General features: G+C 56.1%; 8 protein-coding genes across 8 annotated transcripts; 3 read left to right on the forward strand and 5 right to left on the reverse strand.

Moving 5' to 3' along the window:
- Positions 1-302: 302 nt before the first annotated feature.
- BAUCODRAFT_71260 (uncharacterized protein) lies at positions 303-1,972 on the forward strand (the record flags this gene model as incomplete). Its single annotated transcript, XM_007678774.1, has 5 exons — positions 303-459; positions 513-614; positions 722-825; positions 898-1,853; positions 1,906-1,972. The coding sequence occupies 5 exons, from the start codon at positions 303-305 to the stop codon at positions 1,970-1,972; spliced, it is 1,386 nt and encodes a 461-aa protein (XP_007676964.1).
- Positions 1,973-2,455: 483 nt separating this feature from the next.
- On the reverse strand, positions 2,456-4,539 carry BAUCODRAFT_34827 (uncharacterized protein). Its single transcript, XM_007678676.1, has 2 exons — positions 4,306-4,539; positions 2,456-4,242 (listed from the first exon to the last, which is right to left on the reverse strand). The coding sequence occupies exons 1-2, from the start codon at positions 4,342-4,344 to the stop codon at positions 2,611-2,613; spliced, it is 1,671 nt and encodes a 556-aa protein (XP_007676866.1). The 5' UTR covers positions 4,345-4,539; the 3' UTR covers positions 2,456-2,610.
- Positions 4,540-4,712: 173 nt separating this feature from the next.
- Positions 4,713-4,997, reverse strand: BAUCODRAFT_123334 (uncharacterized protein; the record flags this gene model as incomplete). The annotated part of the gene is made up of 1 exon (XM_007679109.1): positions 4,713-4,997. One exon carries the CDS (start codon positions 4,995-4,997, stop codon positions 4,713-4,715), a length of 285 nt encoding a protein of 94 aa, XP_007677299.1.
- On the forward strand, positions 4,998-5,867 carry BAUCODRAFT_34829 (uncharacterized protein). The gene has a single exon (XM_007678677.1). It carries the CDS (start codon positions 5,043-5,045, stop codon positions 5,373-5,375), a length of 333 nt encoding a protein of 110 aa, XP_007676867.1. The 5' UTR covers positions 4,998-5,042; the 3' UTR covers positions 5,376-5,867.
- Positions 5,868-6,011: 144 nt separating this feature from the next.
- BAUCODRAFT_515072 (uncharacterized protein) lies at positions 6,012-6,879 on the reverse strand. Its single transcript, XM_007679110.1, has 4 exons — positions 6,592-6,879; positions 6,511-6,537; positions 6,320-6,437; positions 6,012-6,037 (listed from the first exon to the last, which is right to left on the reverse strand). The coding sequence occupies exons 1-3, from the start codon at positions 6,787-6,789 to the stop codon at positions 6,429-6,431; spliced, it is 234 nt and encodes a 77-aa protein (XP_007677300.1). The 5' UTR covers positions 6,790-6,879; the 3' UTR covers positions 6,012-6,037; positions 6,320-6,428.
- A 1,736-nt stretch (positions 6,880-8,615) lies between these two features.
- Positions 8,616-9,737, reverse strand: BAUCODRAFT_123336 (uncharacterized protein; the record flags this gene model as incomplete). The annotated part of the gene is made up of 1 exon (XM_007679111.1): positions 8,616-9,737. The coding sequence occupies one exon, from the start codon at positions 9,735-9,737 to the stop codon at positions 8,616-8,618; it is 1,122 nt and encodes a 373-aa protein (XP_007677301.1).
- Positions 9,738-10,186: 449 nt separating this feature from the next.
- BAUCODRAFT_148897 (uncharacterized protein) lies at positions 10,187-10,726 on the forward strand (the record flags this gene model as incomplete). The annotated part of the gene is made up of 1 exon (XM_007679112.1): positions 10,187-10,726. The coding sequence occupies one exon, from the start codon at positions 10,187-10,189 to the stop codon at positions 10,724-10,726; it is 540 nt and encodes a 179-aa protein (XP_007677302.1).
- A 272-nt stretch (positions 10,727-10,998) lies between these two features.
- BAUCODRAFT_71641 (uncharacterized protein) lies at positions 10,999-13,584 on the reverse strand (the record flags this gene model as incomplete). Its single annotated transcript, XM_007678800.1, has 5 exons — positions 10,999-11,537; positions 11,673-12,363; positions 12,517-12,813; positions 12,904-13,312; positions 13,373-13,584. 5 exons carry the CDS (start codon positions 13,582-13,584, stop codon positions 10,999-11,001), a joined length of 2,148 nt encoding a protein of 715 aa, XP_007676990.1.
- Between the last annotated feature and the right edge of the window lie 519 nt (positions 13,585-14,103).

The following is a 14,103-nucleotide window of genomic DNA, read 5'->3' on the forward strand; positions in this document are numbered from 1 at the left end:
TGGAAGGGCGCACGATAGGAATTCCTCCCCATGATGATTGCTCTAGAGCGGCTATTGCCACGTGCGTGGCTGCATGGGCGCTTGGCCGAGATGCTGGGATGCGTTGAGTATGAATGGACTCCATTGTTCTAGTATGGCGTGTACGAAGCTATTAATTCCGCTGCTTTGCTCGGTCTTTGCGTAGTTTGTCAGATTGGAAACAAGAATCCAAGTATTGCACAATGGAGAAGTCAGCGCATGAGAAGGACTATGATGTCCCGAGCCCGGACAACGAGGTGGCCATCGGATCGTCGGATGCTCGTATGTGCAACAGGAGATGCCCAAAGAATGTAATAAACTGTACTCATGTATCAGCAGTCAAGGCCGGCGAAGACGAGTTCGAGGTGTTTAAGAAAAATACAGATGGCGTCGACTTCCGTACCGTCCACTGGATCCGAGCCAGCGTCATCTTCCTCAAGGGTATGCAACGACGAGCAACTTCCCAGCAGCGACACACCTGACGGAAAAGCTAGTTATCTTCGCCACTGGTGTCCTTTCGATCCCGACGGCGATGTATCAGCTGGGCGCCGTCGGTGGTGCTCTGTCGGTCATCGGATGGGGCGCGCTCAACACCTGTAAGTGACAGTCGACCCAGCATGCCTCGTCGACACAGCGTGTCCGGTCGATACAGCATGCTTCGTCGATCTAGCGTACCTGGACGGATCCTGGCTGACACTGGCAGACACCGCGATCCTGCAAGGCAACTTCCGCAACCGTCACCCTAATTGCCACTCCATTGCCGACATGGCAGCCGTTATTGGTGGCCCTATACTCCGTGAGATCGTTGTACGTAACAGAGAGCATGAGCCTTGCTCGGCATCGAACGGATCGCTAACAGCCGCACCCATTACGTGGCAGGGTGTACTCTTCGTCCTCGCCTACGTCCTCTGCGCCGGCTCTGGCATCCTCGGCGTCTCGATCGGCCTCAACGCCCTCTCGAACCACGCCGCTTGCACAGTCTGGTGGTCGTTCCTTGCCACTGTGGTTGTCATCGCTGCCGCTTCCGTCCGCAAGTTCCAACAGATCGGATGGTTGACATGGGCTGGATTCCTTTCCATATTCATCGCTGTGTTCGTCGTGGTCATCGGAGTTACGGTACGCTCACGTCCAGCAGCCGCCCCGGCGACTGGACCATACGATTTGGGTTTCCATGCGATTGCGTACCCAAATTTTGTCAACGGTATGGTCGGGAGCGCGACAATTTTCGTGAGCTCCGCAGGCACGTCGGCCTTCTTGCCAGTTATCTCTGAAATGCGCACCCCGGCGCATTATTCCAGAGCTGTGTACCTCTGCATGGCTATCGTTCAATCCTCCTACCTGGCCTTCGCCCTGGTCGTCTACCGCTGGTGCGGCAAATACGTCGCAAACCCTTCGCTCGCTAGCGCTGGAGGAACCATCAAGAAGGTCGCATTTGGCATCGGCCTCATCGGTCTCATCGTCAGTGGGTGCTTGTACTTGCATGTCGCAGCCAAGTATGTCTTTGTCCGGATTTTGCGCAACACCCGTCACCTGCAGCATAACACCGCTATCCACTGGGGGGTATGGTTGGGATGCACCATCGGCCTGGGATCCGTTGCATTCATCCTTGCGGAGGCGATCCCGATCTTCAATTATATCGTTGCTCTGACCGGCAGCGTTTGCTTCGCCCCCATCGCGATTGCACTTCCGGGTGCCCTATGGCTGTACGACTTTAGAGGCTCCGTCAAGAGCAAGAGTCCCATTGAACAGACAAAGTACTGGTTCCATGTGTTCTTGATCTTGCTTGGAGCATTCTTCTGTGTAGCTGGCACCTACGGCACGGCGGAGCTGATCAAGTACGTTCTTGACTCGTGCTGGAACTCATTGATATTATACTAACGTGATTAGGGATGCTTATGCCTCAGGCGCCATCGGCAGCGCGTTTTCGTGCGCGGACAACTCGAACTCGTCGTAAGTGGACTGCAATGCATTGTTGGTTCGCGTACACCGGTTCGTGCCAAGATTTGAATGGCCTTTCGATAGACGACGATAGGTGAGCACTTGATCGTAAACCCAAGGGCAAATACAAGGGATAGACCATCTGATCCGCTTTGTACCATGGTATACGTTACACTTAGTCTGGCGCCAGTCCTTCCGTTATACGAGCCCAGTAGAGCGCCAGAAGCATTTGGAAACTACCGTTCTTGGTAACTGCGGCTTTTGCAGCCAACCACCAAGAGCACTCGCTCGAAAGCCACCCGGGCCTTGACTCTGTCCCTGATTCGTTTCCGGCTCAACGCACCCAGGACGCTTCGGGAAGGATTACACGCAACATGCAGCTGACCTATACATGTTCGTCACTTCGCGAAGCATGGTCTTAGTCCAGACGATGAGGAAATCCGTCGAGCTCCATTTGCAACGCTTTCTCATGCGTGGGCAACTCGAACTCAACGTTAGCATCGTCAGCTAGGTTGCGCGCAATCCGTATCTGCCAAGACTACAGTAGGGATCACGATTGAGCCTAGACATGTCGCGATTGATCGCTGATCGCACACTCGGTGCAGATACCCGAGATAGCCCGGGTGTACAAACTGTACAACTGTTCAACTGCGCTTAAGTTCGTCCCCTCCCCTGCCAAAATGCAGCAAGCTGCTGCCTCATGTACGTAGTTTGATCCGGCAGGAAGACTTCATCCATACCGTGATCCAAACTCACTCCCTTCGTCTCCCTCACAAACATCCAGCACAATAGCCAAGCGACCACATTCAATCCCGCATAAAGACCAAAACTCCCCTGCTCGCCCAAACCCTCCAGTAAAGCAGGGAACGTCAGACTCAGGACTGTAGCCCAAAGACTCGCAGTCGAAATCGCAGCGCTCATGCCCAGCTCCCGCACGCTTAACGGGAAAACTTCCGCGGAATACGCGCACGGAACTGGACCCACTCCCGGCGAGTATAGCATGCAGAAGAGGTAGACTAGCCCAGCCAGGAGGACGAACCGAGCCGTACCTTCGGGCAGACTCAGGCTGAGACTGGCGAAGAACATCGTAAGCGCCATCGGAGGCAGAGTCCAGAGCATGATGCTGCGGCGACCCAAGGCGTCCATTAGCCAGATGGCGGGGATGGCGAAGAGGAAGTTGAGGAGACCGAAGATTACTGAGGCCCAGAGGGCAGCTTGTGTAGAGAAGCCGGAGGAGGAGAAGATCGTTGAGGAGTAGAAGGCTATGATGTTTATGCCGCAGATCTGTTGGGAGAGCATGACGGTGTAGGATGCGTAGAGCGCGTGGCGGTTGCGTGGGACGGTAATCAGTGATGCGAGAGCCGTGAACGCGGAAGGTTGCTCGGTATCGAGTTCCTTGTTGAGAATGCGGTTTGAGAGGTAGGCCGAGTATACCTCGCAGGCCGCTTGCAGCTCGGTGTTCCGAAGGCGTGACAAGGAGGCGAACGCTAACCCGTACTTACTACGCTTCGTGAACCACGCTGCAGACTCCGGGCAGCTGTAGATGAGGAGCAGGAGCGGAATCAGGGGCGCTAGGGGTACTGCCAGCTGCAGTCTCCAGATCAAATCAGATGGGGCGGAGTATAGAGCCACGTTGGCTAAGAAGCCCAGACAAATGCCAGCGGCGGTAAACATCTGCCAGCTGACTCCGAGCCCACCTCGGATGTACGCTGGAGCGGACTCAGCTGCATAGACGTTGACGGTGCTGGAATTCAGACCCAATCCCGTGCCCAATATCAAACGGCACAGCAGGAGAATCTGCCACGAGGGGCTGAGCGCAGAACCAATGTTACCCAGAAGGGCAAGGCTGCTGGCGAGTAGTATAGCCCCACGTCTCCCGAGGCGACTGTTCACCGGTTCCGCAAGCCATGCACCGAACAGCCCTTGGGCGAGGTAGATGCCGCAGTTGATCAATCCCAAGATGAACGAGTCGTGTGCGCTGCCCGAGTCGATACCAAGAGCTTGTCCCAAAAAAAGATTGGCACCATTGATCCCGGTCTGAGCCCAGCCTTGCTCAATAGCGCCGAGCGAGCAGACCAGGATGGTGAAATACAGCAACCTTGGTTGGTGCCATGGATGAGATGTCTCCCGTCCAAGCGCTTGCGCCTCACCAGCCGTCAAGTCAGGTTCCGGGTTTTCATTATCGGCGATGTGCTGGAGTAGTTGCGCGACCCTGTGAAAGACGTCCAGATGGTCTGCAAGGCCGTACGTCTCAGCGAACTCTTCCACGAGCTCATGCTGCGCTCCCTTTGACAACACCCTCAGCGGCTGATTCTCATCAATATCAAGGTCGTCGGCTAGCTGACCGACCGTGAGGTCGGCCTCGTCGGCCTCCTGGCTGTCCCTCATTATGCTCGTGTAGACATGGCGCTATCACGGCCGGGCATGAGAGTCTCGGAATGGGCTACCATCTTTAGGCTTTGGGGACCATAACGACGAGAGAACGCAAGTTAGCGCCACGTGAACGGTGGAGACGGGCAGATGCGGAGCGTTGTGGGGTCGGAAACCCAAAGGTTCAGTAACCTCGACACAGGATTCACCAATCTTTTGTCAGAACAAGTTCAAAGTAGCAGTAGACGCGTCGCACAGTAGTTAGTGAGATGCATTGAGGCTTCAAGAGCTGGATGGAGGCGAACACTATATGCATAGCCAGTCTCATCGCCATACAGCACAAAAACAACACCGAAAACACCAATGCCGCCAGAGCCTTGGGCGCTCTAGCATGGTGGCATACTGGCGATGTCATTTCTTGTAGCATTGTACTTGATGCCGCATCTCGCCTGCGCATGCAAATCGAAGGCGTAAGGAACCGTAAGCGCGAAGTTCTTGATCCTGTTCGGGTAGATGAAGTCGCGATAGCCAAGGTCAGCGTACAGCGAGTCCACACTTTCTGCAAACAGATTTTTTGAAAGATAGAGGATACTTCTTGATCCTCTTTCGCCAAACCGTCCCTGACAACAGTCACCTCGCCGTTGATCACAATGCGTCGCACCCTGACCCATTGGATAGCGCAGACGTGATGAGTACAGGAGCAAACCGACGACATCATGTCTAAAGGTTCACATGCAACCCTCCAGCCTAACACTCGCTGTTTTTTATGGGTGCTGCAAGTCGTTCTGCTGCGCTTGAGAACACCAGGCCGTGTTATCAACATCGGTAGCGTTAAGGCTCCGAGTCACGTTGGTTCGAGAGAAGCCTTGACAGCTCGAGCAAAGCTCCTCGCGACAATTTCGACGCGCGATTGGGCCGTAAGGCTGACAGAGGAGCGGACGACTATAAATGCGAGCGGGTGCGCCGGTTCCGGCTGCGTCGATGTTAGTGTCCATAGCGCAGGCCAATCGTGCAAACTTTTGCGGCTGAGCTATCGTTGGCTCCGGTGAAGCAGAGGTGAGGCAAGCGGAAATACAGGAAAAGATCAGTAAAAGCCCCAGCAAGTAGATGACCAGTGCGAGCGGAGGATCGATGACCAAAAGAATCTACCAAGTACGCGGTACGTAACATTCATGGTTCTTACAGCGGCTCCCAACAACACTGCCATGGTTGCAGAGTGCTACCTTACCTATCGCATCGCAGAATAATACTTCGCAACTGAGACGGCACACACGTATAAGAAGCGAATGTGCCGGGCCAAAAGTCGTATCTCCCAGCGGCGTGGTCATTGCCGCAATAGCGTCTCTATTTACATGCGCAGTGCATTGCGTTCCTAATGCTGCTATGCCTCGGACGCCGTCGCCGATCTCCTTGTCGGGAGAACTACGAAAAAACTCCCGCGCAAAGAAAAAAAAGAGGGTTATGTCGATCAAGAAGACTGTTCTTTGAGCGTTTGCGCCCTCCGCCATCAGGTCATTAGGTTGTTTGCCGCCGATATTAAAACCGGGCATGCCGTTCCGAAGAGTTGTGCCAAAGTGAAAAGCTTATATAACGCAAGTACGCTCGCAATGCCGTAAGAGGGTACCATGGTCCGACCTCGGTGTGAGGTAGCCACAACGCCGAAACAAAGATCCAAACCCACCCCCAGCCCGTTTCCATGAGAAGCGAGATGCTTAGAGGGCGGCGAGGAGACCAGCGACGGCCAAGAAGCCGGCACCGGCGCCTGCAGCCATGGTGTGGGCTGCACCAGTGAAGCTGGATATGTTCGTTAGCATGCGTTCCTCAGTGCGAAAAGTGTTCAAACATACAGGGAAAGGGTGGAGGAGGCAGTGGTGGTCGACGACCTCAGGCTGCTGACGGTGCCAGTGCCAGTGCCGAAGCGGGTGGTGGTGCCGTTGGCGATCGGGTACAGCGGCGTCGACGAGGTGGTCGGGCGGGTCACTGGGGTGATGGTGATGGCAGTGCCGGAGGAGGTGATAACGGTCGGGGGCGTCGTCACGGGAGAGGTGCCAGCAGGGCTTGTGCTCGGCGTGATCAGACCCATCGCGTACGAGGTGGTGGAGCTAGTGCTGCTGCAACGATTGTTAGCGGGTTCACAGCGTCGACATATCGCTCTGCCCACCAAGTAGAGCAGGAGGTGACGACTGACGAGGTGACAGGTCGGGTGACGGTCTGCATGGTTATTAGTTAATGGTCATTCATTCGATCGATCTTAATTTTACATACGCATGGGCAGTCGGTGATAGTGAAGGTGGTGGCGGAGGTGATCGTGTAGGTAACGCCGTTGTGGGTGAGTTGAGTGGACGACGGGCAGTAGGTGGTGAAAGCGGTGACAACGTCAGTCACGTAGACCGGGGCGACGGTGGTGTTCTGGGCGAGCGCAACGGCGGCGAAGCCGGCAACAGCAGCAGTCGAGAAACGCATGTTGATTATTATGTAGATTGTGTTGTTGGTGAGGTTGACGGTATTAGTGACGATACGTCGTTCTGCGTTTGTGAAAGCGAGTGAATGCGGTGAAGACCGGTGTTGAATTGTCTGCTGGAACGAGTGTGTGTTTTGTGTCGTAGCAAAAGGGTAGGGAGAACGAGCGATCAGCAAACGGATATGGTGGTCTTTAAGGATGAACAAGTGCAGGGGTGCCTAATGCAGGAACAACTTCCGTCGGCCCAATTAAAACGCTGCACCCCTGAGCAGGGCTGGACAAATTTGGGATCCCCTGCTACGCCACCACTTAGCCTTCACCTTCGAGGGTCCGTGAGCACGAGACCGTCCTGGCGCCTCGCGATCGCGGAAAAGTGTTTGTTGACAGAGTCAACGACCCACTCAACACGAGCACTCAAAGGGGGAAGCGTTGTGCGGCGATGTAACCGTGACGGTCACTTTATGGTAAGGCTTGGCGGCAACGCGATATTGCTACTACGCCAGCTGCTCGCCGCGGACTCTGTTTCGACGAGCAGCTGATTTTCATTCGGTATGCGCGCTGTGCGAGCATCCCGGATCGCCAGATGAGGTTGCGACCTCGATCGTCGAATCAGTGGATTATTGGCAGCATGCAGCAGCCTTAGCTGTCCATGTTGCGTAACATTTCTGGAAGACGCAATCAGCAGCTCGTGTTACTCATCTCACCGTCGAGCCTGTCGATTGTGCTTGTACGCAGATCGCCGCTCATTCGATATCAGACGCCGTGGAGGGTGCGAACAGCAAATTTGATAGACACTCGTTGATTGACGCCCCTGACGTTTTTGCGGTCGAGGCACCATGAAATGCTCCGACCCCACATCGGCGCCAGCATGAACAGAGTCCGCCGAAGGCTGTCAACGTCACTATCGATTGGATGACAAGCGAGTACGACCAGGCGACGTTGAGCGGTGGAAAAGCTAGGTGGTTGCGCCGAAATTGCGATCACAAGCCAGCGATGTGGAGGAGCACACGCGGCTATCGCTCGGCTACTATGCTGCGGTGGGTCTGCGGGATTGCCGCTGCAGGTACCACAAGCTCGAAATGCACAACATAGCCACACGCGCTGCGCTGATCATGCAGATGCAGGTGGCAGCGTAATGCAGCAGTCGTGAGCATCGCCCTTGACCGATAAGAAGCTGAGTTCCTCACCATTCAGCACTCAACCGTCACCGCTGGTACGCGGCCTCGGCGTTCGCGCGCCCGCCTTATCTTCATCGGAGCGACACCGAACTAACGGCGCCGTGTTGCCAAGCGTCCACGCGCTTTGATGAATGCATTTCCATCCGACTCGGCGTCTTCTGAGGCTGCCTGGCGAGCAACTGTCTCAAGCCTCGTAGCCAAGCCCAATATCTCGATATAGCCTATCAGGCAGCCACAGCTATGGCGACACACAAGCTCTTGCACAGGTGCTCGGCGTAGTCTTAGTACTCATGACTGTTCATAGTCTCAGGTCGCCTCGGTCCGTCACACTTCCCAGGCTTACACGCGACTTTGATCAATTATCCCGGGCAGCGGCTGCGAGGTTGCGCGTGCAGCTAGAGCTTTTTCGCGCGGCAGTTTCGCGTGATGGCGAGATAAGATTGGTCGCCAAGCGCTGATATTGCGACTCGTATGGGCGACTGGTCCTCGTGTCAACGCCTCCAGCTTGACTGTTGGTAAGCTAATGGTTACCGGACGCTTGCTACCTCGTCGTGACTCTGCTGCGCTCAGCCTTCGTTGCTGGAGCACGGCACGTGTCATAAGCCTCATGGACCTAACACCCTCGTCTATCCGCGACATCGCGCGACATCTCACGAGGGGAGCATCACCTCGCCGCTCATCAAAACTCTGGCGGTACGATACAGCACTGCACTCTCGATTTCGCCCTCCTTCATAGTGCAGGCCACTTCAAGCTTACCACTTGCGTGCGCAATGACCACTGACTCTTTGCCCCCGGCATTCGCAGCGAGTTGATATGGCAGCGTTCCTTCAAGTCTGCAGCACGCCCCAATGTTCAGTGCATGCGTGAGCGGGACTGCCTTGTGCGCCTGTTGCATGGACAGAGCTCTACAGACGATATTGACGCCGTTGGCAGCTGCTGACTCCGTGGGCGACGACAGCAATACGATCTTCGGAATGCTCTGGATGTTTGGATCGAGGCCCATCTTGCGTGCGCCTGTCTGTCGAATCTCCTCCAGTCGGGCCAGCAGCTGCACATCGGAGCCTAGTGCGTCTGGTTGGATGTCACCTGGCACACCGAGCTCGGATGCAGACACGAAGACGCCGGGATTCGCAATGTCGGTCAAGCTTGCCTTAACTGACGTTCCATTGGGGAGCTCGAGTTGATCCACGGGACTGCCTGTTGGGAAGACTTTACCCGTCTTCGCGCCTCCGGGACTCAGGAACTGGAGTGTGATTCGTGAGGCTGTCCCAGGAACTCCGTCGATCGAGTAATCTCCAGAAGGCTCGAAGCTGCCAGCCCTAACCGTGAACGTGGAATGAAGGACCTTCGACGTATTCGTATTAAACATGCGAATGGTTTCGGAGCCATCGTCAGCGGCCGTCATCTCCTTTGTGATACCTTCATTCACCGCAAACGGACCGACCGCGGACGACATGTTACCACAGTTACCAGCCATATCCAGCAAACCGTCCTTGATGCCTACCTGGACAAAAGTATAGTCAATGTCCGCATCCGCTCTATTGGAAGGCGAGACGACGCAGATTTTGCTCGTCGAAGAAATGCCGGAACCCATACCATTCAACTGCCTGCCGTAGCTGTCTGGTGAGCCCATAGCACCCGCCAAGATAGGCTGCCAGTTTGCCTCATCGTCAGGTAGGTGCTTGCGATGAATCAAAAGTCCTTTGGAAGTGCCGCCACGCATGAAGCATGCCGGAAGCGTGCGCGAGTGTACCGTCCGGCCCGTGGACATGGCCCGACTTGTCAGATGCTTGCTCAGAAGCGATGATAGCATCTTCAATCGATCCAAGCATCCTGACTGTAGGCCCAGCATTTAATTGAGCAGTCTGCGAGACGGATTCGAGGCTAAGACGCAGTAGAGAGCCTGACAAGCCCCGCCTTGCCCCGCCAGGCATAACGCAATAAGAGCTACATACGACAAGCATTGTTCACTGCGCACTTCGATCATTCTACATTGTGGATTGCTCCGACAAGTTTATGCTGTTCAACACTCATCTCGTCTTCAAAGTCCTCCGAAGCTTCACATCAAACACTATTCTCAGGCGCGCCGGGATCCTGCAGCCTCTAATCACTCCGCGCCGCCACCCACTTCTTAGTCTCCTGTCGAGCAGCCATATCACCCAGCTATCTGAGCGCCTATATTCCACTGCTCATACAGCTCGCCGACACCACCTTCACACCATGACCTCAACTTCCTCCTCACCCCAAGATTTCCCACCCTCCGATCTCCTACCAATACTGGACGAAATCACCACCCTCCTAAAACAACGCAACGAAACCCTCTCCATCGCGGAAACAGCCTGCGGCGGCCTCATCTCCGCCTCCATTCTCACCACTCCCGGCGCGAGCACCATCTACAAAGGCGGCCTGACCCTCTACACCCTCCCCTCCCGCATCGCCTACGCCGGTTGGTCGCAAGAAACCATCGCCTCCTACAAAGGTCCCACCACCGATATCGTGAGCGGACTCGCAAAGCACGTGAGGAAGGATCTGGAGAGTACGTATACGCTTGCTGAGTCCGGCACGGCGGGACCTAGTGGGGGCACCACGCCGAATCGGAGGCCGGGGTATGTGGCGTTGGCGGTGGATTGTGAGAGGGGGTGTTTTGTGCGGGAGGTGAACACGGGACTGGGAGGGGAGAGGGTGGGGAATATGAAGAGGTTTGCTGTTGAGGCGCTGACTTTATTGAAGGAGGTTATGCTGGGGGAGGCGAAATTATAACGCTTATTCTGCAGGCGCGCACATCATATCGCCGCAGGATGATCCGGCTCAAGCTGGGTCTCCGTGTGTGTCATTCAAGGTCCGCTGCGTGACCGCTTCCCTCGCGCTCACTATAGTCTCTGCCCCACGGACATCCAACTGCCTTCACTATCTCAAGCGTCGTGTGGCACCATCCATCAACAAGAACAGCTATGTGGGGGAGTCGAATGTGCATATCGGCCCCTCACCTTCTCCACCCTTCTCGGGAACAGTCAGTGAAAAAATTCCCCCAATCAAACCATCTCCCCTTCCCCTTCCTCCCCCCCAACATCCCCCTCCTCATCCCACCCCTCCATCTCCCTCTCCATCTCCTCCGCCCGCCTCTGCACCTCCCTCAACCCACTGACCTCCTCCACAAACCCCCTCTCCCCAACCGCCCGCCTCACAAACTCCCACCCCCCTTCCTCGTACGCCTGCAGGATCTTCGGCGAACACGCAGCGCAGCAATCATACGCCTGTCCTTTGACTTGCAGGATCTGCCAGGTGGACATGTAGCCGCGGAGCATATGCGGGACTGTGCCTAGCGGGTGGGAGTTGGGGAGGGAAGGGTCGGTGGGGGGCGCGGGTTGGATGCCGTGCGTGGTTGGGGGTGTGGGCGCGGGGGCGTAAGCTTTGCGGCGGTGTTGCAGGATGCTGATTAGCAGTTCCACCGCTTGCGCTGCGGCGAGAGGCGCGGCGCCGGGCCGGGTGACGGTGCATTGTTGGTCTAGGGTTGCGGATTTGAGACTATCGGCTGGCGCGACGACGTCGGAGCAGAAGTAGCAGCCTAGTTCTTCGTAGGGCTTTGTCTGCTCAGTGGGACCGTTCGTGGTGTGTGTTGGTTCCTGCTGTTCGATCGGATCGCTGGCCGCTGCTTTAAGAGAGTCTGAGACGTCCTCTGCGTTCTTGATCACCGTTCCCTCCGCACTTTCTTCCATTTGCGGCTTTATCGCGTCTGGATCTCGCAAACCATGCCGCATAACAACATAACTATCGAACCCCAACGCGGAATTGATCACAATCTTCCCCGCCGCCTTGGCCATGACCGTAGGCAACCACCTCGACTCCCTCGTGTCCATCAACAAAAAGACAACGTCATGCCCCTCAATCAACCCTCTCAACTTCTCAAAATCCTTCCTCACCCCTTCTTCATCCGTGAGAGCGTGTCCCGCCATGGGAACGGACATGTGATAGCCATGCGCGTCCATGCCGGGGTAGATTTCGCTCAATACGTCCGCGGCACGCTCTGCTTTGCGCACGCCGCCTTCTTCGCAGTCTTTGAAGTCGTATAGAGGCTGGCGGACGGGGTTACTGAAGCTGACGCGTCCGTTGTCGACGAAGCTGATTTTGCGCACGCCCCAGCCCATCAGGCCGCGGGCGACGTAGGCGCCAAGGGTCCCGGCGCCGAGGAGGAGGCAGGAGGTTTGTTTGATGATGTCCAGATCCATGGAAGGCGATATACGCCATTTGATGAGCTTGAGGTTGAGATCGACTGCTTGGTCAGCGAGCTTTGACGGGTCCATGTAGGCTGCCAAGTCGACTGTTTTGCTGATGAGCTTGTTCTGCTCGTTGCGCTCCCAGCCCGTTACTTTTGGCATGGGGGGAATCTTTGGCGGATGCTCGACGCTTGGTTCAGGCGCTGGCTCGGGTGGAGGGTCTTTGCGCTGTATCAACTCGCCGAAAGCGTCGACGTCGTCTGGACGAAGGGCGGAGGATGTGGCCATGGTGGGCATGTCCTTGCTGAGCTGTTCCGCGGTTTGATCTGTATGTACTGGTGATGCTGATTGTAAGTTCAGGATGAGACTCGTTGGGTGCTCGCGCCGTAAGTGGATGTCGCGGTAACAGAGCACCTGCACTTTGTCCAAATGCCAGCGCTGCCGTACCAATACCAGCAGGTTACGCAGCATCCAGCCTGGGTTGGCGGCATATGTTGAAGGGTCGGCAAAGCACAGGTACCGGTCCTCTTCCTCGGCATTGTCGAAGAAGCCGTTCTCGTAGCTCGCCAACGATGCGATCTGCCACAAGAAGCCGAGCTCACCTAGACTCTGCGTCCTACTCTTTCGCCTCCTCTGCGCGGCGTGGTTCATGTTGCCGTCGTCGTCCTTCTCCTCTTCAACCTCTCCACTGCCGGGGCCTAACTTCCACTGCGCCTCGAGTACGCTCTTGCGCAGCCGCTTCGCCAGAAAGAAGCCATGCTGCCGTGAGTCGACACTATACCGCCACGTCTGCACCGCATCGACGAGCGTCTCCGTCTCCTTCTGACCCAGCTTCTTCACTGCCTCCTCCACCGACTTGCCCTCTTCACCGATCAACCTCCATGGCGGGTCGGAATGCACGCATGGGTAAGCGAAGTGATAGGTGAAGCGGTACTTCTTCAGATCGGCAAAACAAATGGCGGAGAAGCTGGAGAGCAGACTCGGGCAGGAGTAGATCGTGCCATCGCATATCGCATCCCACACCGTCCGCCCCGCCCTCTCAATAAACGCCGCTCGATCCACCTGCTGAAACTCCTCGCGCGTGTTGAAGTTACGGATGAGACCTTCGGCGCGGTAGAAGCTCCTCGGCCCACTTGACGCGACTGTGTAAGTCTGCCACTTGCCTAATCGGGAGAGTTGGATACTTACGTACTCGTCTGTGGTTAGTGCCGAGGCGTGGATTTGCATGCGGCAGGAGCGTTCCGGCGGGTCTCGGTGGTTGATCTCGTACAGCCCGAGCACCTTACGCGCCGAGGAGTCGAGCTTGTCGTGGTCGATCTTTAGCCGGGCGAGGGCGGAGTAGAAGGCGAGTTCGATATCGGATGTCCATGGCGCGTACTGCAGGGGGTGGGTGGTGGTGGCCATGTTGGTGAGGGTGGGGTGTCGCGTGAGGGAGGGAGTGAGCTGTTTATCCGAGTGCCAGGCGGGGTCGTGGGGAGGAGAAGAGGTGTATATATATATAGGGAAGAGTGTCACTTAGGGCATGTCAGCTAAGCCATACTGGCTAAAGGATGACATTGGTCAGTCAGCAGCAGTGAAACAGCAGGCAGGGTAGTTTGCGTTGGCGGAGTTGGTCAGTTGGTCAGTTAGAGTGCGCGTGTGGTCAAGTCGCGGAGCTGGTCACTTGTCACTTGTCACTCGCTTCAGCCCGCGCGAGGGGTAACTGCAGGTCCAATTGCTTATCGACAAGACCATACCTAATTCGGTCTGGGCCACACGAGCACCGAGACATTGAAGGATCTCAATCAAATCATGATTGATGTACATCTCGATTCAGGCTCGCTACTACACGCCCTCCGCACAACCTCACTCCCTCCGACAAGACATGACCAGCACCTCGTTCAACTCTCATCAATTGACTTCAGATCCTCACGAAGTCCAAAC

Source organism: Baudoinia panamericana, assembly GCF_000338955.1.
Source record: "Baudoinia panamericana UAMH 10762 unplaced genomic scaffold BAUCOscaffold_7, whole genome shotgun sequence".
NCBI lineage: Eukaryota > Fungi > Ascomycota > Dothideomycetes > Mycosphaerellales > Teratosphaeriaceae > Baudoinia > Baudoinia panamericana.

What these genes read in the sequence shown, in the direction of transcription:
- BAUCODRAFT_515072 (XM_007679110.1), bottom strand. Translation starts at nt 6,789, where the DNA reads ATGCGTTTCTCGACTGCTGCTGTTGCCGGCTTCGCCGCCGTTGCGCTC. An exon ending in CTATCACCGACTGCCCATGC is followed by an intron (nt 6,538 to 6,591) that starts GTATGTAAAATT and finishes ATAACCATGCAG; the next exon opens with ACCGTCACCCGACCTGTCAC.
- BAUCODRAFT_34827 (XM_007678676.1), bottom strand. Translation starts at nt 4,344, where the DNA reads ATGAGGGACAGCCAGGAGGCCGACGAGGCCGACCTCACG. An exon ending in CCGACGAGGCCGACCTCACG is followed by an intron (nt 4,243 to 4,305) that starts GTCGGTCAGCTA and finishes GTGTTGTCAAAG; the next exon opens with GGAGCGCAGCATGAGCTCGT.
- BAUCODRAFT_34829 (XM_007678677.1), top strand. Translation starts at nt 5,043, where the DNA reads ATGTCTAAAGGTTCACATGCAACCCTCCAGCCTAACACTCGCTGTTTT.